The sequence below is a fragment of the Protomyctophum parallelum genome (assembly GCF_964188405.1).
Source record: "Protomyctophum parallelum genome assembly, chromosome: 8".
Lineage (NCBI taxonomy): Eukaryota > Metazoa > Chordata > Actinopteri > Myctophiformes > Myctophidae > Protomyctophum > Protomyctophum parallelum.
In genome coordinates, this window is record NC_139703.1 from 40,654,501 (window position 1) to 40,681,768 (window position 27,268).

Sequence of the window (27,268 nt, forward strand, 5' to 3'; positions counted from 1 at the left end):
ATGTAAAGTGAATGTCTGTCTCTCTCTCTCTCTCTCTCTCTCTCTCTCTCTAGGTAATGTAAAGTGAACTCTCTCTCTCTATCTCTCTCTCTCTAGGTAATGTAAAGTGAATGTCTCTCTCTCCCTGGGTAATGTTAAGTGAATGTCTCTCTCTCTGTCTCTCTCTCTCTAGGTAATGTAAAGTGAATGTCTCTTTCTCTCTCTCTCTCCCTGGGTAATGTAAAGTGAATGTCTCTCTCTCTCTCTCTCTCTGTCTGTCTGTCTCTCTCTCTCTCTCTCCCTGGGTAATGTTAAGTGAATGTCTCTCTCTCTCTCTGTCTCTCTCTCTAGGTAATGTAAAGTGAATGTCTCTCTCTCTCTCTCTCTCCCTGGGTAATGTAAAGTGAATGTCTCTCTCTCTCTCTCTCTCCATCAGATGCTGTCTCTGCTTCCTCAGAGAATATTGAGGTTGTTGGAGTTCATTGGATTCTCAGGAAACAGGGTTAGTGTCTGTCTGTCTGTCTGTCCTAAATACATGTCCTACCTGTGGAACTCAGTCCAACTTAAATGTAACGCCTCTAATCCCAATGTGAACAACAGTTCAAATGATGTTTATTTCTGAAAGGTTTTGGAACCCTTTGTTCTACTAACTTGGCACGTGCGTGTGCGCGTGTGTGTGTGTGTGTGTGTGTGTGTGTGTGTGTGTGTGTGTCTAGGATTTCGGTCTGTCTCAGCTCAGAGAGGGGGCGTCGGGAGGCAGTCTGAGATCCATCCTGTGTGCTCTGACCCTGTTGTTCTACCACACATACATTACACTCATACTGGGTGAGCGCACGCACAAACACACTGCTGTTACCACACATACATTACACTCATACTGGGTGAGTGCACGCACACACACACACTACATACATTACACTCATACTGGGTGAGTGCACACACACACACACACACACACACTGCTGTTACCACACATACATTACACTCATACTGGGTGAGTGCACACACACACACACACACACACACTGCTGTTACCACACATACATTACACTCATACTGGGTGAGTGCACACACACACACACACTGCTGTTACCACACATACATTACACTCATACTGGGTGAGCGCACACACACACACACACACACACACACACACACACACACTACATACATTACACTCATACTGGGTGAGCGCACGCACACACACACACACACTACACTGATACTGGGTGAGCGCACGCACACACACACACACACACACACACACACTACTGTTCTACCACACATACATTACACTCATACTGGGTGAGCGCACACACACACACACACACACACACACACACACACACACACACACACACACACACACACACACACACACACATACTGTAATTATTAGTTGATAGTAATTGTAAGGTGTTTTTCTCTCCAGGTACAGGAGAAGGTGATCTGGTGGAGGCCGAGGCTCTACTGGAGCCCTACCAACAGAAATACCCCAACGTGAGTTACCCTAACCCCTAACCCTTTACTGGAGCCCTACCAACAGAAATACCCCAACGTGAGTTACCCTAACCCCTAACCCTAACCCCTAACCCTTTACTGGAGCCCTACCAACAGAAATACCCCAACGTGAGTTACCCTAACCCCTAACCCTAACCCCTAACCCTTTACTGGAGCCCTACCAACAGAAATACCCCAACGTGAGTTACCCTAACCCCTAACCCTAACCCCTAACCCTTTACTGGAGCCCTACCAACAGAAATACCCCAACGTGAGTTACCCTAACCCCTAACCCTAACCCCTAACCCTTTACTGGAGTCCTACCAACAGAAATACCCCAACGTGAGTTACCCTAACCCCTAACCCTAACCCTTTACTGGAGCCCTACCAACAGAAATACCCCAACGTGAGTTACCCTAACCCTAATCCTTTACTGGAGCCCTACCAACAGAAATACCCCAACGTGAGTTACCCTAACCCTAACCCTTAACCCTTTACTGGAGCCCTACCAACAGAAATACCCCAACGTGAGTTACCCTAACCCCTAACCCTAACCCCTAACCCTTTACTGGAGCCCTACCAACAGAAATACCCCAACGTGAGTTACCCTAACCCAGGGGTCGGCAACCGGCGGCTCTAGAGCCGCATGCGGCTCTTGAGCACTCCCCTGGTGGCTCTCTGTAGCATTACAAAAAAATCGATGAAAATGTATAAATGTTTATTTTTTCACATTTTTATTTTTCATTTATGGTTTCTGTAGGAGGCAAAACGTGACAGAAACATTCTTAAGTTTCCCAATTTTGTAAAAATGTGTAGAATAAATATTAAGTTTCAATAATGTCAACTAAAATTCGCGTCATAGCATGCGACACACTCGCATGCTGCGCGCCTGACACTATTATAAACAAACCGGTGGGTGTGTGAGGCTGGTGCCTGCTGCTATGGCTTCTACATCTACAGGGAGAAAAAGAAAGATAGCCGACGAAAACAGAGGATTTAACAATTCGTGGACAGACGCTTATGCCTTCACAGCCAATGCAGAAGATGGATTGCCTGTATGCTTAATCTGCAGTATCCCATGACGCAACAGCAGCCTGTTTTACGCAATCGCAGTCCAAACGTGTATATAAACATTCCGATTTCAAATATAAGGTCCTCGCCACATGTGCCACGGGGGTTAGAAATTTGCTGGTACAGTGATTAGCATTGCTGCATCCCGCGTTGTTTAATAAAAAGCATTTTTATCCGAGCGCCCCGGCTACTTGTCTCAAACGGGGTTGGGAAATCCACAGTTGCACACCGGTTGGGGGCGCGTAGTTGAAAGCCAATGGAAAAATAACAGCTCGGATAAAAATGCTTTTTATTAAACAACGCGGGATGCAGAAATGCTAATCGCTGTACCAGCAACATTCTAACACCAGTGGCACACGTGGCGAGTACTTTATATTTGGAATCTGAATGTTTATGTACACGTTTACAATGTAAATGTAGCGATTGCATAAAACAGGCTGCAGTTGCCATGACGCACCATGGCTAAATCTGCAGTGACAAACTTATCAAACAATAAATAAAACGTGGCAAGCCGTTCACAGACGGTGACTACAGTATATGAAGGAGTCATATAGACGTTGTATTATCTCCCGTGTTGCAACGAAACTATAGCAGCAGCCAGCAGTGGTGGAGTTTAAAGCTGCGATGATTGCGATCCACTTCTTAAAAGTTATAGTTTGCTGACTTTGCTCCCTTCTGCTTTCTTCAGCAGTTCTGTGACTGCAACAGCCCTCTTTCTCTCATTCATGCAAACTTAGCATGCTTTCCCTGGAAATGTCTTTCAACGTTACTTTTTTATTGTTTGATAGTTTGTCACTGCAGATTAAGCATACAGGCAAATACCGATATTGTAAACCTCCTTGTGGAGTAACGTTGTGAGCAGATATTCTCAAACATGAACTACATTAAATCCAAATACCGCACACGCCTCACCGATGAGAGCCTGCGCAGTTGTGTGTGAAGATTAAAGTGACATTTTACGTGCCCAGTGTTGAGAAGCTCTCCAGCGATGTCCACACACAGAAATCACATTAAACGGGTAAGAACACAATGCAAAAAACATGGCATAATAATGGAGGGTGCGTTGACTGCGTTCGGAAATGCGCACCGGGAGCGCACTCGCCTATATTAGTTTGCATTGCACAGTGCGCTCAGTGCGCTATTTCCGAACGGGCCCGTAATGAAAGTTAAACCATAGCGCACTTTTTATTTTGATAGATAGGCTAATATCCACTTGCAGCCCTTTTGTCTTCATTATATAAGCATTTTATGGCTAAAAAAATGTTGCGGCTCCAGATAGATTTTGAATTAATTTTTTTGGTCGAAAATGGCTCATTCAACATCTTGGGTTGCCGACCCCTGCCCTAACCCCTAACCCTAACCCTAACCCCTAACCCTTTACTGGAGCCCTACCAACAGAAATACCCCAACGTGAGTTACCCTAACCCCTAACCCTAACCCCTAACCCTTTACTGGAGCCCTACCAACAGAAATACCCCAACGTGAGTTACCCTAACCCCTAACCCTTTACTGGAGCCCTACCAACAGAAATACCCCAACGTGAGTTACCCTAACCCCTAACCCTTTACTGGAGCCCTACCAACAGAAATACCCCAACGTGAGTTACCCTAACCCCTAACCCCTAACCCTTTACTGGAGCCCTACCAACAGAAATACCCCAACGTGAGTTACCCTAACCCTAACCCTAACCCCTAATCCTTTACTGGAGCCCTACAAACAGAAATACCCCAACGTGAGTTTCCCTAACCCCTAACCCTAACCCCTAACCCTAACCCTTTACTGGAGCCCTACCAACAGAAATACCCCAACGTGAGTTACCCTAACCCCTAACCCTTTACTGGAGCCCTACAAACAGAAATACCCCAACGTGAGTTACCCAGTTTTACCCCAAATACCCCACCGTGAGTTACCCAGTTTTACCCCAAATACCCCACCGTGAGTTACCCAGTTTTACCCCAAATACCCCACCGTGAGTTACCCAGTTTTACCCCAAATACCCCAACGTGAGTTACCCAGTTTTACCAACACAAATACCCCAACGTGAGTTACCCAGTTTTACCAACACAAATACCCCAACGTGAGTTACCCAGTTTTACCCCAACACAATTTACTATAATTTTTGGGGTCCTTGGCATGAAATAGTTTGATCACTGACATACAAATATTTTCAGAAAACTGTCATGATCTAGAAAACGTTTTTGTAGAATCGAGCTCAGGACTAAATGTGTTAATGCCATTTGGAACCATTAAACCAGCGATTTGCAGCTTCAGAGCCCATTTCAAGGTGACACAGCGACCATCTTGGAAGGAGCTAGAAGTAGCTAGATGTAGCCAAAAGATCCTTTGGAGTAGGGATGTCCCGATACACCTTTTTCACATCCGATCCCGATACCTCCATTTCTGTGTTAGCCGATACCGAATACCGATACCAGTGTTGTGTTTATAGCTATCTATCTGGTGTTGTGTTTATAGCTATCTAGCTATATATCTGGTGTTGTGTTTATAGCTATCTAGCTGTATATCTGGTGTTGTGTTTATAGCTATCTAGCTGTATATCTGGTGTTGTGTTTATAGCTATCTAGCTGTATATCTGGTGTTGTGTTTATAGCTATCTAGCTATATATCTGGTGTTGTGTTTATAGCTATCTAGCTGTATATCTGGTGTTGTGTTTATAGCTATCTAGCTGTATATCTGGTGTTGTGTTTATAGCTATCTAGCTATATATCTGGTGTTGTGTTTATAGCTATCTAACTGTATATCTGGTGTTGTGTTTATATCTATCTAGCTGTATATCTGGTGTTGTGTTTATAGCTATCTAGCTGTATATCTGGTGTTGTGTTTATAGCTATCTAGCTATATATCTGGTGTTGTGTTTATAGCTATCTAGCTGTATATCTGGTGTTGTGTTTATAGCTATCTAGCTGTATATCTGGTGTTGTGTTTATAGCTATCTAGCTGTATATCTGGTGTTGTGTTTATAGCTATCTAGCTGTATATCTGGTGTTGTGTTTATAGCTATCTAGCTGTATATCTGGTGTTGTGTTTATAGCTATCTAGCTGTATATCTGGTGTTGTGTTTAGTGAGCACTAACTATGAGACCCTGCAGATCGTGTCTGTCTGTGTGTGTGTCTGTCTGTCTGTCCCGCTGTGACACCACCCGCCCGCCACCAGAGGGCGCAGCTGTAGCACACACACACACACACACACACACACACACACACATACACACACACACACACACACACAACCACACACACACACACACACACACACACACACACAGTAGAAAACTTAAAAAAATTACTAACTAAAAAGAAAAAAAAAGTAAGTAATTTATTCTAATTGTTGTTATTGCAATTTACGAGCTGCGTTCGCTTCCCGCGTTTGCGCGTCTTACTTGTAGCTATCTAGCTATATATCTGGTGTTGTGTTTATAGCTATCTAGCTATATATCTAGTGTTGTGTTTATAGCTATCTAGCTGTATATCTGGTGTTGTGTTTATAGCTATCTAGCTGTATATCTGGTGTTGTGTTTATAGCTATCTAGCTGTATATCTGGTGTTGTGTTTATTGCGAAAGCAGTGAGCACTAACTATGAGACCCTGCAGATCGTGTCTGTCTGTGTGTGTGTCTGTCTGTCTGTCCCGCTGTGACACCACCCGCCCGCCACCAGAGGGCGCAGCTGTAGCACACACACACACACACACACACACACACACACACACACACACACACACACACACACAACCACACACACACACACACACACACACAGTAGAACACTTAAAAAAATTACTAACTAAAAAGAAAAAAAAAGTAAGTAATTTATTCTAATTGTTGTTATTGCAATTTACGAGCTGCGTTCGCTTCCCGCGTTTGCGCGTCTTACTTGTAGCTATCTAGCTATATATCTGGTGTTGTGTTTATAGCTATCTAGCTATATATCTAGTGTTGTGTTTATAGCTATCTAGCTGTATATCTGGTGTTGTGTTTATAGCTATCTAGCTGTATATCTGGTGTTGTGTTTATAGCTATCTAGAATCATAAAACACGGGACGTGATGTTAAGACTGTCCATTGTGCCAATAGATGGTGTGGGCTCACATGAGATTGCCTTGATGTTAAGAGTGGCATTAGGAGGTGTATTTCTTAACTAGGGTATAGGCCCTCAACATAGTTCTCCCATGGGACTGTGAGCTCTATAATGTACACAGACTTGCGTGAAGGGGACCAGATAGTACCATGTCTGGCCTAAGGTTGGTGGAAGCTATCTCAGGTGGAAAAATGAGTCGCTGGCCTGTAACGAAGTGGTCCTCCGTTATATTTGGCACATTTCAATATGTGTATTATTGGCACACAAAGGAAAAGTCATGAGTTGAACTGGTTTATTGAAAGTATTATGAACATGAAAATACAATTATGCAATATGAGACTGTGTTATGGGTACTTGAATACTGACTGCTTCTGTTCTGTCTGTTCCAGTGTGTTCAGGCAAAAGAGTCCCAGGCTACCAGAGCACCATGTATTGGTCTGGAGTGGACCACAGTGAAATGGCCATGGGGGTGTTTGAGTTATGCATTGGAGCTGCTAATGATAATGTGGTTTATCTGACAATAGTGGGAATCATTGATATGTACTTACCGGTGTAGGGATATAGATTTATAGGTTCATGTGATGTGGGTTATGTGGGGTTCAGAAGGGTTGCATGTTTAACCAGGTAATATGGTACAGTCTGCACTGATTGGTTCAGCTGCCTGTAAAAGGCTGCCAGGAAGCACACACCAACTCAGTGTTGGATTCAGTGAGAGGGCATGGTGGAGCTGCACACCAACATGCCCTATTTGTTTGCTGTCTGTACTCTGCCATTCTCCATGCTGTCAACCTTCTTTTTGGAATAAACCACGGTGTGGCTGCTTTTTACCTCCTGACTCTGTGCTAATTTCCAGCCGCTTATCGGGCCGACACTACATGGCCAATATCGACAAGCATCTTCCAGTCGCGGGCCATGGCGAGGTGTTCAGTTTCTGGCTTTGTCGGAGGACGCTTGGGCTTTTCTTGTCCCTCCCGGATGAATATTGTCGTTTTGACGGGATTGCTTGTTCTTGGGGGTAAGGAGTTTGTTGCACTCCTCTTGATCTCAAGTGCTGCGGCCAGGCTCTTGAGGACCCGATTGTGCCTCCAGGTGTAGTGGCCTTGTGTGAGGCTGGTCTTGCAACCAGACATGATGTGTCTGAGAGTCGCTGGAGCTGGGCAGAGGGGGCAGGTTGGATCCTCGCCATACCACTGATGTAGGTTTTTTGGTGATGGCAGCACACTGCAGCACACAGCACACTATATATCTGGTGTTGTTTTTATAGCTATCTAGCTATATATCTGGTGTTGTGTTTATAGCAGACTCCTCACTCAAATGTGCGCTTGCAGTTTGAACAACTCCAAACCAAACTCCACATGCCCCAACATTTTATTTACCTGCCATAGTGTCGACCCCTTACCCTTGTGTCGGATCACTGGTTAGACTGGCATAGTGTCGACCCCTTACCCTTGTGTCGGATCACTGGTTAGACTGGCATAGTGTCGACCCCTTTCCCCTGTGTCGGATCACTGGTTAGACTGGCATAGTGTCGACCCCTTACCCCTGTGCCGGATCACTGGTTAGACTGGCATAGTGTCGACCCCTTACCCCTGTGTCGGATCACTGGTTAGACTGGCATAGTGTCAACCCCTTACCCCTGTGTCGGATCACTGGTTAGACTGGCATAGTGTCGACCCCTTACCCCTGTGTCGGATCACTGGTTAGACTGGCATAGTGTCGACCCCTTACCCCTGTGTGGGATCGCTGGTTAGACTGGCATAGTGTCGACCCCTTACCCCTGTGTGGGATCACTGGTTATAAGATCATTGATTGTAATGCATTGTGTGTGTGTGTGTGTGTGTGTGTGTGTGTGTGTGTGTGTGTGTGTGTGTGTGTGTGTGTGTGTGTGTGTGTGTGTGTGTGTGCACTTTCAGGGCTCCATTATCCTGTTCTACTCCGCTCGCATCGCAGCTCTGAAAGGAAACTTTGAGAAGGTCAGTGACACACACACACACACACACACACACACACACACACACAATGAACTATGAACAATGAACTTTTATTTGTTGGCATTCAGACAGACATGGGTAAAACGCTCCCCAAAATTACATTTAGTCTCTGGGACACAATCTAGGGGCCGCAATCTGCGTTCAAAGATTCTCCTAGAAGCTTTATCATTGGTCGATTGGCCTGTCTACTTCCTGATCGGTTAGTAATTTCTGCAAGTTTGTATTTTTTCCGGCCAATGGTGTTATACTTTAGCTATTGAAAAATAGCAGATCTACAAGCTCATAGAAGCTTGTAGGTCTGCTATTTTTTGACGACTGACATAGAAACATGGCTTTTTCAGAAAACTGTCAGGATGTAGAAGACATTTTTAGAATCTGATCTCAGGTCAGAATGGGTTAATGATCTAATGCAGGGGTACTCAACTGGTGGACCGCGGTCCGCGACCGGACCGCGGACCACCTCTTTGCGGACCACCCAAAAAAAAAAAGTTAAAGATGGAGTGCCGTGATTTTTTTCCACACTTAAACATGATCATCAGGTGTATTTAGGTGTATATGAGGTATAATTTTTTCAAAAAAGTGTACAGTATTTGTTAAAATGATGGTTTTATGTGGACACACCCACCAGTTCATTAGGTATGCGTGAGTTTAACCATAGCACCACCCACCTAATCCAGTCCCTCCGCCTCCTCCTTTAAGACCACCCACTTGTCCTAGTCCCTCCCCCTCCTTATAAAAGGACAGCCCATGGCTCTGCCCTTTTGTTTACAAAATGGCAAATTGGTGTCTGTAATGTAACAAAAACTCATGTTTTTGTGAATGTTAGAAGTGAACACTTCCAATATTTCTGAGATATCGTATAGGCACCATTATGCACTTATACTGCCACCATCCATGTATAGGCATATAATCCATGCATCCATACCATATCAGATCTGTTTTTTCTGATTTTTTATAATCATTTATTTATTTCCTCCAATTATATTGACCCTATTGTCGCAATCAGCTCAGCTCATCATCCAATTCGATCATAGTTTAACACCAGAAACAATTAGTTTGATAGATCATTTAGCCTACAATATATTGTAGGCTATTGATTTCCTCCAGCTAAGCACCCTGGCATTAAAACTGTCCTTTATCTGACTGCGTTGAGTTTCAGCAAAAGTCGCCAGATTTAAAGAAACAAGCGGCCAGGTCCACAAAAATAAGTCACAGAAATTGCCGTGAATATTTATGAAAACGTTTCAACAACACCAATCCTTTTAACAACATATTAATCTGAGGGTCCTTCACATGAATCATTGGTCAAGTCAACCACATCTCCCCTGAAAGTTACTTATATGAAAACAAGCCCAAGTCGCTTGTAATAGCCAGACATGGCAACATGACATCCAGCGCGACACAACATACTTCTAATTCTTGACTTTACAGCCTCGTATAAGTATTAGGACCTACATACATATTGACTACAACAGCCAACAAGAATGCACACTGTGACACTACACTCTGTATCAAAGCCCGACCACTGTGATTATAAAAGAAACAACCTACTTCTTGAGAACAACAAGAGCAACTATACAGCAGAGCAGGTAGGCTATAAGACTGGTTTGTTGTAGTTTCCTTCCTGAGGACCCGACGTGAACATTTACTTGCTTCCAATCTAACGAAAAACAGTCTGCTCTGCTGTGAACTGGTAATGTGTGAAATGACTGTTTGAAAATCTGCCACACAGTTAGACACACACAGAGCAGCAAAAGCAAACTGGCTGCGCTGTTCAGTTCACACGTGTGTATGTGGCAGGCAGCTCCGCCCACAGAGGTTGTCGTATTTAAAAAATATGTATAGAGGGGGAGGTGCGTGTGTGCGTGCAATATTTTTACGTCACACTATCCGTGTTTACTTCATTGGCCCGTTTGACCGTCAAGGGTTCAGCCTCCAGGAAGAAACCCTAAATACAAAGTTATTACACCATTGGACATAAAAACGACTCCAGGGTGTCTAATGAAGTACTGTCACCCCATAGACACATGAAAAGCTGGAAAAATACAAAATTTGTGGCACTCCATCTTTAATAATATAAATAACATCAGATGGTACATTTCTCGTGTGAAATTGCTGCAAAGGCCCCCAAAATGTCCCCCAAGGGCCTCCAAAATTCTGGCGCGCGCTATGCGCGCGCGCAGTGTGGCCTGCCAGGGCGTATAACTCCCGGCCTGATTTGGAGTTCCACTCCGGGCCTGCACTCTGCACCCCATTATTGGTTGGGTGGAAGGGGATCTGATTTGTATAAGCTTGGCTTGACCATACTAAACGGGCATAGAGCCCCGCTCTCCGATGGACGCCGCACATGGGACCGGACCTCGGTCTTATTAAAAAAAAAATTGTGGACCTTCATCATTTCTAGTTGAGGACCCCTGATCTAATGACATATTAACATACGTTTCAAAACCCAGAGTTTACAAAGTGCTGTACAGGATAAAAAATAAAAACAAGTGCACTAAAGCTACCACACAGAACAACAACAGCGAAAGTACAAACAGTGAAAACAACTGAGACACATTACAGAAAAACAACAACAGAAAAGCAACAGCATTACAGTGAGACAAAACATGGACAGGACCGAAGGAACTCAAGCGGGGTTAAAAGCCAAGGTATAGAGGTGCGTCTTTAGGCCAGATTTAAAGGTCTCGATGGAAGGGGCCAGTTTGACGTGGGAGGGGAGTGCGTTCCATAGTTTGGGGGCTACAACAGAAAAGGCTCGGTCGCCTCTGGACTTTAAGCGGGTCTTCTTTGTGACCCTGAGGTCAGACCGCAGTGACCTAGGAGGAGTACAGACCTCAATAAGGTCAGACAGATAAAGAGGAGCCAGACATATTAATGACATATTTACATATTTAATTGATGCAGGCCAGGTCCAGGTATGAGGAGTGCATGAGTTTAATGATCTAATGACAAAAATTAACATATTTAATTGATGCAGGCCAGGTCTCGGTACGAGGAGGAGTGCATGAGTTTAATGATCTAATGACATAAATTAACATATTTAATTGATGCAGGCCAGGTCCCGGTATGAGGAGTGCATGAGTTTAATGATCTAATGACATAAATTAACATATTTAATTGATGCAGGCCAGGTCTCGGTACGAGGAGGAGTGCATGAGTTTAATGATCTAATGACATAAATTAACATATTTAATTGATGCAGGCCAGGTCCCGGTATGAGGAGTGCATGAGTTTAATGATCTAATGACATAAATTAACATATTTAATTGATCCAGGCCAGGTCCAGGTACGAGGAGGAGTGCATGAGTTTAATGATCTAATGACATAAATTAACATATTTAATTGATCCAGGCCAGGTCTCGGTACGAGGAGGAGTGCATGAGTTTAATGATCTAATGACATAAATTTACATATTTAATTGATGCAGGCCAGGTCCCGGTATGAGGAGTGCATGAGTTTAATGATCTAATGACATAAATTAACATATTTAATTGATGCAGGCCAGGTCTCGGTACGAGGAGGAGTGCATGAGTTTAATGATCTAATGACATAAATTAACATATTTAATCGATGCAGGCCAGGTCCCGGTATGAGGAGTGCATGAGTTTAATGATCTAATGACATAAATTAACATATTTAATTGATCCAGGCCAGGTCCAGGTACGAGGAGTGCATCGGCTCCCAGACGGAGTGGAGACAGATCCACCATCTGTGCTACTGGGAGCTGATGTGGTGCCACTCCTACCAGCAGGACTGGAGGGAGGCCTACCGCTACGCTGACCTGCTGTGTAAGGAGAGCAGGTGGTCTAAGGTACACACACACACACACACATACAACACATACACGCACGCACACACAACACATACACACACTTACTGTGTCCCTGTCTGTGGCTCTTTCTGAAACCAGTCCCTTGACTTGAAGTGCTCTCGGGAGGTTCCCTCGTCAGCAAGTGCCCCTCCAGCTGAATCAAGTTCCCTTGATTAGGGTGCTGGGTATAAAAAACTGTTTGGAAATACACTCGCCCTCCTTGTGCAGAAACAGGAAACAGACACCATTCGTTGCCATGGTTACCATCCTGCCATTGCGTTACCTGTTATTTTGTTTGTACAGTCATATTGCATTGCATCGTGTATGTTTGTGTGACAACTGACATGTTGATTTCATTAATATGGTAAAAGGAAATACAGCGTGACTGTCAAAAATGACATGTCATATACATCCATGGTGTTTATAAATCATTGTGTTAAAAGTTGTTTTGTTTGTGTGGTTTAATTTATAGTTTTTCACGGTGGGGTAAATAAAGAGCCCTTGTGAACATCAGTTGGAGTCTGCATCAGATGAAGATTGTTTAGGAGGAGTTTATTTATCATTTATTTGTGGTGGTTCTTCCATTTGTAGGTTGCGGTTTCCATGCGGACAGAGAGCAGGGCTGCACAAGGCAACGGAGTCTAGATCGGCACAGACTCGCTCTTGAGGGCTTTATAAGACACTTCCACTCAAGGCTGCTTGGTTTCGGACGACGCTTAATATGGCGCAGCCTCGCGTGAACGCGCATATCGAGGGCAAGTGTGTAGGGCGAGTGTCGAGGAGCTGGTTTCAGAAAGGGGGTGTGTCTCTGTCTGTGTCTCTGGGGCAATTCACACTATGGTCCCGGGTGCGCACTCGGGACCACTTGGCAGATGTTGTGGTAGTGTGAATGATGCGTACCGTTCCCGGGAGCGGATCGCCCAACCGTCCCCGGGACCGCATGGGGGGCGGGTCTCTGGACCGTTGAAGTGTATTCAGATACGGATCGTTCCAATGTGAATGCATGCGTACCTAAACACGGAAGTGGACTGTTTTTTTTTTTAAAGAACGTGACATAATCTCTAGTCGACGAGCCAAGCGTCAACAAAAAAAATACACACAGCCCCTGCACGACGCGTAACACCAGTGCATTTCTCAACGCCGCCCGTCTCCTGCAAACTAAGAGAGAACATATTACTCCAGTTTTGGCATCACTGCACTGGCTTCCTGTTGTTTTTAGGATTGATTTTAAAATTATTTTACTTGTCTATAAAGCTCTCAATGGTCTCGCACCTCCCTACCTACTTGACTGCCTGCCTAAATATGTCCCAAACCGGCCCCTAAGGTCCTCCACTGCTGGCCTGCTCGCTTTGCCTAAAAAAATGGCAACTAAAAAATACGGGGAAGCAGCTTTTTGCTTCTACGGGCCGTCGGCATGGAACAAGCTGTACCACTGTACCTTCGTCAGGCAGCCTCTGTAGACATTTTTAAAGCTCAGCTTAAGACCCACCTCTACAACATTGCTTTTAACCCTTTCCGGGCACAGGGCGAGATCGGACGAGATTATTTTTTGATTTTATGCCGCCTAGGACGAGGTTGGACGAGACTTGTTTTTATATTTGCAGCCGCTATAAGACACTCTCACCCACCCTGTGACAAAGTTTGGTAGCGCTGCGATAAAAGACAGGCCCTAAAGTATTCAATCACACCATGACAACACAGGCTGAGCCAAAAAATGTTCCCATGAGCCACAAAATCCTCCACTCCAGTCTGACCCAGAGTCGTCGGGACACACTGTCACTGACCCACAGCACATAGCAAGACAAAAGCAGATCAAAGACACCAGCGATCGATCAGGGCTAAAATGCCCCCCCAAAAAAAACCTGTCCGGACCCCCAAACGAGCCAGCGAGACGCTCATGCCAGGCTACGAGCGAGCCAGCGGGCAGCCTGTTGGTCGCCGCCGTGGAGCCGTGGAAGTCCCCGCTGAAGTGCGCGCTGGACCCAGCCGAGGACGAGGCAGAAACGGGCAGCGTGTCGGCCGTGGTCAAGCTCGTCCACAGTCCAACACGCAAGGAAAAGAAAACGAAAACAGTACTGTGACTGTCCGATGATACACTGTCTGCATCGGAGGATGCAACAGTGTCCGCGCCGCGGTCACCGGATCAGCTGGGAGCGGGACATCCGGCGGGGGCGGGACATCCGGCGGGGGACGAAGGTGATTGGCTTCCCATGAGACCGAAACGAAAATGTGTTCAAAGGATAATGAGTAGGCTAGTAAGTGCAATTTTATTTAGTTTTATTTAGTTTCGGACGGGGGTGATCTCGTTGCGACCGGGCCGCCGGATGGAGTAAATGGAGTTACTGTTTGAGTCTCATTCATGGGGTGAAAATAAGATTTATTCAACAAAAACACTTTTTTATACTTTTTTTAACTTTAACTGCTTGAAGACAAATACTGTACATATATCAGATAAGTCACTATAGAAAAAGAAAAAAGTTCAAGTGAGTATTCTGCTTGAGAGAGTGTCTTTCACAAAAGTGCTGTTTTCTCAGACAAATTATTTCAGAGGGCTGATTTTGATGAAACCATGACCTATTCAACTGCCTATAACTAAAGAACGGAACATGCTACAAACATAATTCTTTTTTTGGGGGAAAGATGAGACTTATCACTTTCATATGAGTTATTTCATGACATTGGGACATATTCACATAATATTATATATGGGCTTTGACAGATTGGTCAAATGTCCACATTGCCTGGAGGAGAAGGGCAATATAATGAAAACAAACATGGCCTGGAAAGAGTTAAGTGATCTTTATTTTTTTTTTTTTTTTATTCTGCTTGTTTTTAATGTCGTTGCCTTATTTTATCTGTTCTTACCATTGTCCTATTGTTTTAACTGCTTGCCTGTTTTAATGCTGTTTTGTTTTGCTTTTATTATCTTTTCTGCTCTGTAAAGCACTTTGAGCTCAAGCTCACATTTATGTATGAAAGGTGCTATATAAATAAAGTTTATTATTATTATTATTATTATTATTATTATTATTATTATTATTATTATTATTATTAATATCAAACACGACACTGGAGCACAGAACTGACTGACACAGTGAATAGCAGGCAGGCTGACAGTGAAGTAGTATAACGGCAAAGAGGCAATGCAATGCAGTGTGTCTGGATTTATTTGAGACAATGTCGCAGAGTTGATGGTCAGTGTCCTTGCGCGCCAGCCATCAAGCACAGCGCCATCTGGAGGATTAAAGTGTGTTATGCCAGTGTACTCGGGTGAGCTGTTGAATCTCGGGCAATGTGAATCATGGCCATCGGGGACCAGGCAACCGTATTCGGAAACGGTTCCAATGAAACGGATTCAGTCCCTCTCAGTGTGAATTGCCTATTAGTCTCCCTGTCTGTGTGTCTAACCTGTCTCTGTGTGTGTGTGTGTGTGTGTGTGTGTGTGTGTGTGTGTGTGTGTGTGTGTGTGTGTGTGTGTGTGTGTGTGTGTGTGTGTGTGTGTGTGCGTGTGTGTGTGTGCGTGTGCGTGTGCGTCTCCAGGCGATCTATGTGTACCAGAAGGCAGCGATTCTCAGCATGATGTCAGAAGAGGAAGTGACGGAAACAGGAGAGAACGTGGTGGAACTATTCAGGTAAAAACTGACCCTGGATCAGCTCAGTAACAACACTTCATTAAGTGGAACTATTGAACTGACTCTGGATCAGCTCAGGAACAACACTTCATTAAGTGGAACTATTAAACTGACTCTGGATCAGCTCGGGAACAACACTACATTAAGTGGAACTATTGAACTGACCCTGGATCAGCTCAGAAACAACACTTCATTAAGTGGAACTATTACACTGACTCTGGATCAGAGTGTGACTCTGTGTGTGTGTGTGTGTGTGTGTGTGTGTGTGTGTGTGTGTGTGTGTGTGTGTGTGTGTGTGTGTGCGCGCGCGTGCATGTGTGTGTGTGTGTGTGTGTGTGTGTGTGTGTGTGTGTGTGTGTGTGTGTGTGTGTGCGTGCAGGCAGGTAGAGGGGTTGAAACAGCGCTTGGCAGGGAAGTCGATCCCGACGGAGAAGTTCGCTATCAGGAAGGCTCGACGCTACAACGCCGACAACCCTGTCAGACTGGTCCTCCCTGCACTGGTGAGATACTAGACACACTGTCCCCTCTCTGCACTGGTGAGATACTAGACCCACTGTCCTCCTCTCTGCACTGGTGAGATACTAGACCCACTGTCCTCCTCTCTGCACTGGTGAGATACTAGACCCACTGTCCTCCTCTCTGCACTGGTGAGATACTAGACCCACTGTCCTCTCTGCACTGGTGAGATACTAGACACACTGTCCCCCTCTCTGCACTGGTGAGATACTAGACCCACTGTCCTCCTCTCTGCACTGGTGAGATACTAGACCCACTGTCCTCTCTGCACTGGTGAGATACTAGACCCACTGTCCTCCTCTCTGCACTGGTGAGATACTAGACACACTGTCCCCCTCTCTGCACTGGTGAGATACTAGACCCACTGTCCTCCTCTCTGCACTGGTGAGATACTAGACCCACTGTCCTCCCTGCACTGGTGAGATACTAGACCCACTGTCCTCCTTCTGTACTGGTGAGATACTAGACCCACTGTCCTCCCTGCACTGGTGAGATACTAGACCCACTGTCCTCCTCTCTGCACTGGTGAGATACTAGACCCACTGTCCTCCTCTCTGCACTGGTGAGATACTAGACCCACTGTCCTCCTCTCTGCACTGGTGAGATACTAGACCCACTGTCCTCCTCTCTGCACTGGTGAGATACTAGACCCACTGTCCTCCTCTCTGCACTGGTGAGATACTAGACCCACTGTCCTCCTCTCTGCACTGGTGAGATACTAGACCCACTGTCCTCCTCTCTGCACTGGTGAGATACTAGACCCACTGTCCTCCCTGCACTGGTGAGATACTAGACCCACTGTCCTCTCTGCACTGGTGAGATACTAGACCCACTGTCCTCCCTGCACTGGTGAGATACTAGACCCACTGTCCTCCCTGCACTGGTGAGATACTAGACCCACTGTCCTCCTCTCTGCACTGGTGAGATACTAGACCCACTGTCCTCCTCTCTGCACTGGTGAGATACTAGACCCACTGTCCTCCCTGCACTGGTGAGATACTAACTAGACCCACTGTCCTCCCTGCACTGGTGAGATACTAGACCCACTGTCCTCCTCTCTGCACTGGTGAGATACTAGACCCACTGTCCTCCCTGCACTGGTGAGATACTAGACGCACTGTCCTCTCTGCACTGGTGAGATACTAGACCCACTGTCCTCCTCTGCACTGGTGAGATACTAGACCCACTGTCCTCCCTGCACTGGTGAGATACTAACTAGACCCACTGTCCTCCCTGCACTGGTGAGATACTAGACCCACTGTCCTCCTCTCTGCACTGGTGAGATACTAGACCCACTGTCCTCCCTGCACTGGTGAGATACTAGACCCACTGTCCTCCCTGCACTGGTGAGATACTAGACCCACTGTCCTCCTCTCTGCACTGGTGAGATACTAGACCCACTGTCCTCCTCTGCACTGGTGAGATACTAGACCCACTGTCCTCCCTGCACTGGTGAGATACTAGACCCACTGTCCTCCTCTCTGCACTGGTGAGATACTAGACGCACGTGTGCTGCCGTGCGTGCGGCCTGCCGGGCTCGGACCATTCTAATTAGTTGGCGTAGTGAATGTGTTGCCCCAGGCAGAGTGAATGTGTTGTAGTGAATGTGTTGCCCCAGGCAGAGCGAATGTGTTGTAGTGAATGTGTTGCCCCAGGCAGAGTGAATGTGTTGCCCCAGGCAGAGTGAATGTGTTGCCCCAGGCAGAGTGAATGTGTTTCCCCAGGCAGAGTGAATGTGTTTCCCCAGGCAGAGTGAATGTGTCGCCCCAGGCAGAGTGAATGTGTTGTAGTGAATGTGTTTCCCCAGGCAGAGTGAATGTGTTGTAGTGAATGGGTTTCCCCAGGCAAAGTGAATGTGTCGCCCCAGGCAGAGTGAATGTGTTGCCCCAGGCAGAGTGAATGTGTTGTAGTGAATGTGTTGCCCCAGGCAGAGTGAATGTGTTGACCCAGGCAGAGTGAATGTGTTGACCCAGGCAGAGTGAATGTGTTGTAGTGAATGTGTTGCCCCAGGCAGAGTGAATGTGTTGTAGTGAATGTGTTGCCCCAGGCAGAGTGAATGTGTTGCCCCAGGCAGAGTGAATGTGTTGACCCAGGCAGAGTGAATGTGTTGTAGTGAATGTGTTGCCCCAGGCAGAGTGAATGTGTTGCCCCAGGCAGAGTGAATGTGTCGCCCCAGGCAGAGTGAATGTGTCGCCCCAGGCAGAGTGACTGTGTCGCCCCAGGCAGAGTGAATGTGTCGCCCCAGGCAGAGTGAATGTGTCGCCCCAGGCAGAGTGACTGTGTCGCCCCAGGCAGAGTGAATGTGTTGACCCAGGCAGAGTGAATGTGTTGTAGTGAATGTGCTGCCCCAGGCAGAGTGAATGTGTCGCCCCAGGCAGAGTGAATGTGTCGCCCCAGGCAGAGTGAATGTGTCTCCCCAGGCAGAGTGACTGTGTCGCCCCAGGCAGAGTGAATGTGTCGCCCCAGGCAGAGTGAATGTGTCGCCCCAGGCAGAGTGACTGTGTCGCCCCAGGCAGAGTGAATGTGTCGCCCCAGGCAGACCGAATGTGTTGCCCCAGGCAGAGTGAATGTGTTTCCCCAGGCAGAGTGAATGTGTTTCCCCAGGCAGAGTGAATGTGCTGCCCCAGGCAGAGTGAATGTGTTGCCCCCCCCCAGGCAGAGTGAATGTGTTGCCCCCCAGGCAGAGTGAATGTGCTGCCCCAGGCAGAGTGAATGTGTTGTAGTGAATGGGTTTCCCCAGGCAGAGTGAATGTGTTGCCCCAGGCAGAGTGAATGTGCTGCCCCAGGCAGAGTGAATGTGTCGCCCCAGGCAGAGTGAATGTGTCGCCCCAGGCAGAGTTAATGTGTTTCCCCAGGCAGAGTGAATGTGCTGCCCCAGGCAGAGTGAATGTGTTGCCCCAGGCAGAGTGATTGTGCTGCCCCAGGCAGAGTGAATGTGTTGCCCCAGGCAGAGTGAATGTGCTGCCCCAGGCAGAGTGAATGTGTTGCCCCAGGCAGAGTGATTGTGCTGCCCCAGGCAGAGTGAATGTGTTGCCCCAGGCAGAGTGAATGTGTTGCCCCCCCCCTAGGCAGAGTGAATGTGTCGCCCCAGGCAGACATTAACATGGCAACGCAAGGCTGTCGATCTGTAGTCATGTGACACACACACACATTTTAATTATGTCCACATAAGAGATACAATACAATTAACCCATTCAGGCCTGACCTCAAAAATAAAAATGAAATCTTCTAAATCATCCAGTTTTCTGAAATAAATATTTTCACGATTTTTCAAAAATAGCAGACATACAAGCTCGTAGCGCGCCTGAGCTTGTAGATCTGCTATTTTTAAATAGCTAAATTATAACATAATGTTTCAAACACCAAAATGGGCTAAGGACACAAATAATTACAAGGTGCTGTACAGAATGCAATCAGCAAATCCCGGGCAAATAACCCACACACCCTTCAGGGGTACAAGTAACACATATTTCTCCTTTTTCTCTCTCTCTCTAGGAGATGTAATGTAAAGTGAATGTCTCTCTCTAGGAGATGATGTACGTGTGGAATGGTTTCTCTCTCTCTCTCTCTCTCTCTCTCTCTCTCTCTCTCTCTCTAGGGGATGTAATGTAAAGTGAATGTCTCTCTCTCTCTCTCTAGGAGATGATGTATGTGTGGAATGGTTTCTCCATCGTTGGAAAGAGATCAGATTCTACTGAAGCTCTGCTGGTGACTGTGGAGAGGGCTGAGGAAGTACTACGCAACGATACTAGTTAGTACTACTATACTACTACTATTACTACTATATTAATACTATACTGGTTACCTGTCTGTCTAGCATCAAATGTTGGATGAGTGAGAACTTTCTCAAGCTAAATGAGGATAAGACAGAAGTTCTCATAATCGGTTCTAGTGAGCAGAAAGAATCAATATTAAGCAGACTTGGCAACCTGACTGTAGAAAGTAACAGTACAGTAAAGAACCTGGGGGTTATTATTGATTCTGAATTGAATTTTAATTCACACATTAATCATGTTACCAAGATTGCCTTTTTTCACCTTAGAATTATTGCACGAATCAGAGCCTATGTGTCCTTGGACAATGCAAAAACGCTAATCCACGCCTTTGTTTTCTCTCGGCTTGATTACTGCAATGCACTTTTTTCAGGACTGCCTAAGAAAACAACTGACAGATTACAACTTGTCCAAAATGCAGCAGCCAGAGTTTTAACTAGAACTAAGATGAGAGAACATATTACTCCAGTTTTGGCATCACTGCACTGGCTTCCGGTTGTTTTTAGGATTGATTTTAAAATTATTTTACTTGTGTATAAAGCTCTCAATGGTCTCGCACCTTCCTACCTACATGACTGCCTGCCTAAATATGTCCCAAACCGCCCCCTAAGGTCTTCCACTGCTGGCCTGCTCGCTTTGCCAAAAAAAATGGCAACTAAAAAATACGGGGAAGCAGCTTTTTGCTTCTACGGGCCGTCGGCATGGAACAAGCTCCCACTGTACCTTCGTCAGGCAGCCTCTGTAGACATTTTTAAAGCTCAGCTCAAGACCCACTTCTACAATATTGCTTTGAATTGATCTTTTATTTTTTGTTATTCATGTCCTCACTGTATTGTATTACTGCTTGTTTTTTTTAATGTAAATAAAGTTATTAAAAAAAAAATATATATATATATATATATATATATATATATATATATATATTATATATATATATAAAACTTGCCATATTGTGTATATGAGAACAAATATGTTGTTCTGGTTTCAAATACATTGTAGCAGCTGTGTGGTGGTGTGTGTGTGTGTGTGTGTGTGTGTGTGTGTGTGTGTGTGTGTGTGTGTGTGTGTGTGTGTGTGTGTGTGTGTGTGTGTGTGTGTGTGTGGAAAAAGTGTATATACTGTGTATATGTATATATATATATATATATATATATATATATATATATATATATATATATATATATATATATATAGAGAGAGAGAGGTGCATGCAGATGCACCTCTATATCTCTCTCTCTCTCTCTCTCTCTCTCTCTCTAGGACCTAGGTAATGTAATGTAAAGTGAATGTCTCTCTCTCTCTCTCTAGGTAATGTAATGCAAAGTGAATGTCTCTCTCTCTAGGTAATGTAATGTGAATGTCTCTCTCTCTGTCAGATCCCTCAGAGGTGCATGCAGATGACAGCTGTTTGGTGCAGATGTTGAAAGGTCTCTGTCTCAAACATCTGGGCAGACTGCTGCAGGCCGAGCTCTGCTTCACACAAGTACTGTCCAGGTAACACACACACACACACACACACACACACACACACACACACACACACACACACACACACACACACACACACACACACACACACACACACACACACACCAGAGGGCCACTGTAGTTCCACACTCACTCCAGAGGGCCACTATAGTTCCACACTCGCTCCAGAGGGCCACTATAGTTCCACACTCACTCCAGAGGGCCACTATAGTTCCACACTCACTCCAGAGGGCCACTATAGTTCCACACTCACTCCAGAGGGCCACTATATTTCACACACACCACACACACCACGCCACACACACACACACACACACACACACACACACACACACACACACACACACACACACACACACACACACACGTGCGTGTGTATTTCTTTCTTTCTTTCAGTTCAAAGTTTTCAAAAGTTTCTGTTTTTGTATGAAAATAAGGGTTTAATTTGTTAAAATATAAGTGGTTCTTATCTCTCTTATCTCTATCTTATTGTGTGTGTGTGCGTGTGCGTGTGTGTGTGTGTGTGTGTGTGCGTGTGTGTGTGCGTGTGCGTGTGCGTGCGTGCGTGTCCTGCAGTGAACGTCGTATCCGGTTCGATCATTATCTGGTTCCTTTCACTCTGTACGAGTTGGGTCTGCTCTACAAACAGCAGGGCGACGTCACCAAGGCTGCTGCCTACATAGAGAACGCCAAGTAAGGATCTATGTCATTAACAGCTTCATTAACAGGTGTATTAACAGATGAACCCATTCTGACCTGAGATCAGATTCATACGAAGTTTCCACTGGACACACACTGGTCTGATTAACCCATTCCGACCTGAGATCAGATTCTAAAAATGTCAGTCGTTCTTCGATTTTTCAAAAATAGCAGACCTACAAGCTCATAGCGCGCCACTCGGTGGCTTGTAGGTCTGCTATTTTTTGAAAAATGGAAGAACCCACTGACATACTGTAGAAACGTAGCTTTTTCAGGAAACTGTCAGGATGTATAGAAGAACATTTTTTAAGAAACTGATCTCAGGTCAGAATGCGTTAATTAACAGGTGTATTAGCAGGTTAACACAATGAGTGCCACCTGGTGGACGAAAGTTGTGGTGCCTGTGGTTCTGAAAGGGGGAGGGACTGCGACGCTCTATAGCGAGCTAAAATGAGGCCCGTCATTTTAGTGATTCTTCTATAGGTGATTCTTCTGTCTGTCTGTCTGTCTGTCTGTCTGTCTGTCTGTCTGTCGGTACTAGTCAAGTCAAGGCAGGTTTATTTTGCATTATATTTAGAAGCGCTGGTCTCATTAAATAACGATTAAATCGTGTTTAAATGATGGTCTTGTCTGTGATTCTCTTTCAGGATGAACTACAAAGATTACTCAATGGAGTCCCGGCTCCACTTCAGGATCCACGCAGCGCTCAACAGCCTCAGAGGTTCCCCCGCCAGCACCCCATAATGTACCAAACCAGCACCCCATAATGTACCAAACCAGCAGCACCCCATAATGTACCAAACCAGCACCCTATAACCTACCGGATACCAGTTCAAACCCCATAGCCTACAGATACCAGTTAACACTTTAACCCATTTAGGCCTGACCTCGAAATTAAAAAAAAATACGTTTTCTAAATCATGACCATTTTCTGAAAGATTTGAGGCACATTTTAACGGTTTTTCAAGCTACAATCTACAATCTCATAGCGCGCCACCGAGTGACGCGCTATGAGCTTTGTAGATCTGCTATTTTTCAATAGCTAAATTATAACATAAAGTTTAAAACACCAAAAGGGGTTCCCGCCCCAAAATGGGTTAAGTAGGTCTCCTACTCCACTCTCCTGGACAGAATGGGTGCTGCAGCGGCAGAGAAACCATACCAATGTTTCCTGGACAGAATGGGCAGAGAAACCATACCAATGTCTCCTGTGGACAGAATGGGCAGAGAATCCATACCAATGTCTCCTGTGGACAGAATGGGCAGAGAAACCATACCAATGTCTCCTGTGGACAGAATTGGTGCTGCAGCGGCAGAGAAACCATACCAATGTCTCCTGGACAGAATGGGCAGAGAAACCATACCAATGTCTCCGGGACACAATGGGCAGAGAAACCATACCAATGTGTCCTGTGGACAGAATGGGCAGAGAAACCATGCCAATGTCTCCTGTGGACAGAATGGGCAGAGAAACCATACCAATGTCTCCTGGACAGAATGGGCAGAGAAACCATACCAATGTCTCCTGTGGACAGAATGGGTACTGCAGCGGCAGAGAAACCATACCAATGTCACAACCACATCATTCCAGTGCTCGACTCCCTTCATCGCACACATCTACCTGCTTAACCCATTCTGACCCGAGGACGATTCTAAAATAAAAAGGGTTTCTAAATCAAGGACCCCAACAATTATATGTAATTCATGGCCGCCGACCCCCATCTGAAAATATGTTGTTCCATGGACCCCCCCATCTGAAAATATGTTGTTCCAGGGACCCCCCAAAAGCAAAGATGTTCGCTCTGAAAGAACAATATATTCAAAGATTTGTGCCACATTTTTACGTTTTTTCAAAAAAATAGCAGATCTACAAGCTCATAGCAGCTTGTAGATCTGCTATTTTTCAATAGCTAAAGCATAACATAATGCTTTAAAACACCAAAAGGGGTTCCCGCCGGTCCAGAATGGGTTAAAACAACGCCAGGACTCTCCAACCCTTCTGAAATCACTCTAAGCTATAAGTTGTACTAAAGAGACTAAGAACAGGGCAGGGTGAATAATAACACAGAACCAGTGTTGTTTTCGTCGACTAAAACTAAGACGAAAAATGTTCGTCGACTACCTTTTTTCACTGACGAAAACTAAATGGAAACTAAATTAAACTAAGCTGCGATGACTCAAACTAAGACTAAATATACTGACAATTTCGTCAACAAATAAAAACTAGACTATAATGTTAGGAAGGGACTAGAGATCCAGTGTAAGTCATTTTACACTTGGTTGCATGCTGAATTTTAGTCGACTAAATCACCTGTAGATTTAGTCGACTAAAATCTTATGACATTTAGTCGACTAAAACTAGACTAACACTAAAACTAGACTAACACTAATACATTCCAGGTGACTAAAATGTGACAAAAACTAAATTAACACTATTCCAAAGACTATGACTAAAACTAAAATAGAAACTTGCTGCCAAAAACAACACTGCACAGGACGGTGCGTCACTCTGGCATTATTAACCACCGTCGCGTTATTGTTTTATTACGTTGCTTCGACTCTGCCGAGCGATATGCGACCGCAACTCTTAAGGTCGCCGAGCAGCGGATTTCCAAAACAACGCTTCTGTTACAGAACTCTGTTGGGTTCTGGTTCTGTATACGGACAGACACGGCCCCTCGGTTGTTCTTCTGTTACAGAACTCCGTTGGGTTCTGGTTCTGTATACGGACAGACACGGCCCCTCGGTTGGCGCTACAGCCCACCTCGAAAGAAGTGGACCTTTGTCCCCGTCGTCCACTGAGGTCAGGCGACCTCGCGATACCTCAACGTATCGGTAGAAACAACATATCGTTTGTTTTCCGTCTCCTATAGTCGACAGGGTCCCGGGGTCGGTGTTTAAGGGTTATGGAAGTACTTTTAATTCCAGGAAGTTATGACAATCAAGGAATGTGTGTTTAATGTAATTTTTGCGATGACTATTTTGTATTTTTATTTCGCTGACGTATATATACACAGACCCCCCCATCTGAATATACACAGATTCACCATTTCCCCCTCAAGAAATGTCTCATCCTGAAATCAGTTATATATATTCTTTTTCTTTCTTTTCGTAACGTACTTCTAGAACTGGTCGAACTAATGACTGTTATTTATATGAATAGAACAGGAAGGGTTGTTAAGGGCCTTTCAGACCGCGCTCACGTAAATTCGCTTGCGTTGTCGCATTGCGATCTGCTCCCCTGTGCTCCGCGCAAAAACGCAGGTCTCATTGAAAATGAACTATAGGCGCGTTTTGACGCTTCACGTTTGAGAGGCCCTTTAGATGTAATATAAACATAATATACAGACAGAAGTGTGAAGTATACTATAGGAAAATATAGACAGTAGGCTATGCCTTCCTTTCATAATGCACAAAAACATGCAAAGGCCTTCTCTGTCTCCCTCTCTCTCTCTCTCTCTCTCAACTTAATTCTACAAGCTTATAGGCCTACACATTAAGCAATATTGTCGTGCACAGTATGCACATGCATAGACAAACACTTGAGCACAGGGCGAGTGCACTGTCCATCTGGTGCTCATTCCATCTATGGATGCTAACCGTTAGCCTGCTAGCATCGGCCCATCAGTTTAGCATGATCTATGGATGCTAACCGTTAGCCTGCTAGCATCGGCCCATCAGGTTAGCATGATCTATGGATGCTAACTGTTAGGCTGCTAGCATCTGCCGTGTAACGGTTGTTAGATGAGCATCTGTCTCGGTTCTTAATGAATGTATCAGTTTTACTGATGAGAAGACCAAATGATGAATGCGTGTGTTTCACTGTCTCTTACGGCCGGGCCGTATATGTGCGTATATATATATATATATATATATATATATATATATATCTTCCCGGACAAATCTGCCGCACGCCACAGATCTGTTGTAGCCGGGGCATTTCGCACGCGTACTTTGTGCGCGCAGTGCGCTTATGTCAAACGCACACATGCCCGGTGTAGCTTGGCCGTTATTGTCATTGGTTAAATGCTGGCCTATTTCGCCCCCCCCCCCTCCCTCTGGATTTAGTTGAATAGTGGACTATAGTCGCTTATAGCCCTAGGCTCTGGGCTGTGTCTAAGTGGATGTACTGTATGTATATGCTATGTTGCTATTATGTGCCTCTCTTTGGATCCGTCTGTATTTTACAAATGCATATTTTCTATTGGATGTTATTATTTTTTCTTTTCCATGTCATCCTTTCAACATGTTTATTCTCATATTATTTGTTTGAGGCCTTATTTACATGCTTTACGGTAGGATATTTATGTGAGGCCTTATTACATGCTTTACGGTAGGATATTTATGTGAGGCCTTATTACATGCTTTATGGTAGGATATTTATGTGAGGCCTTATTACATGCTTTATGGTAGGACATATGTCACATGCATGTTTAGTTATGTCTGCCCATATATTACATGCTTTACGGTACGACATACATGTTATTTATGTAAGAGATGTCTGCCCATATATTACATGCTTTACGGTAGGCAACGGTTGCCCCAATATTACATGCTTTATTATTTATCCAAATGGTTGGTTACCCAATAGTGTATTATTTACGGTAACGGATGGCTGTAGGAGGTTGTCATTCAAGTGTGCAATAACATGAAAATATAACTTTATTCATTCAGCCTCGTTGGTACGTGATTTATTTGTGTGTGTGTGTGT

At 45.0% G+C, this 27,268-nt stretch overlaps 1 protein-coding gene and 1 long non-coding RNA gene across 2 annotated transcripts in view; both read left to right on the plus strand.

Annotated features, from left to right (window-relative positions):
- ttc39b (tetratricopeptide repeat domain 39B) overlaps positions 1-23,518 on the plus strand; it is a 33,801-nt gene extending 10,283 nt beyond the window's left edge. The window contains exons 8-18 of the mRNA XM_083770650.1: positions 416-481; positions 696-804; positions 1,412-1,479; positions 8,558-8,617; positions 12,288-12,449; positions 15,990-16,081; positions 16,461-16,581; positions 20,237-20,348; positions 21,747-21,864; positions 22,435-22,551; positions 23,205-23,518. Coding sequence (XP_083626776.1) covers positions 416-481; positions 696-804; positions 1,412-1,479; positions 8,558-8,617; positions 12,288-12,449; positions 15,990-16,081; positions 16,461-16,581; positions 20,237-20,348; positions 21,747-21,864; positions 22,435-22,551; positions 23,205-23,301 — 1,122 coding nt within the window. The 3' untranslated portion in view covers positions 23,302-23,518. The remainder of the gene's footprint in view (positions 1-415; positions 482-695; positions 805-1,411; positions 1,480-8,557; positions 8,618-12,287; positions 12,450-15,989; positions 16,082-16,460; positions 16,582-20,236; positions 20,349-21,746; positions 21,865-22,434; positions 22,552-23,204) is intronic.
- Positions 23,519-26,693: 3,175 nt separating this feature from the next.
- LOC310862491 lies at positions 26,694-27,231 on the plus strand. Its single transcript, XR_014569575.1, has 2 exons — positions 26,694-26,870; positions 26,947-27,231. It is a non-coding gene; the product is annotated as an uncharacterized lncRNA (long non-coding RNA).
- The last annotated feature ends 37 nt before the right edge of the window (positions 27,232-27,268 follow it).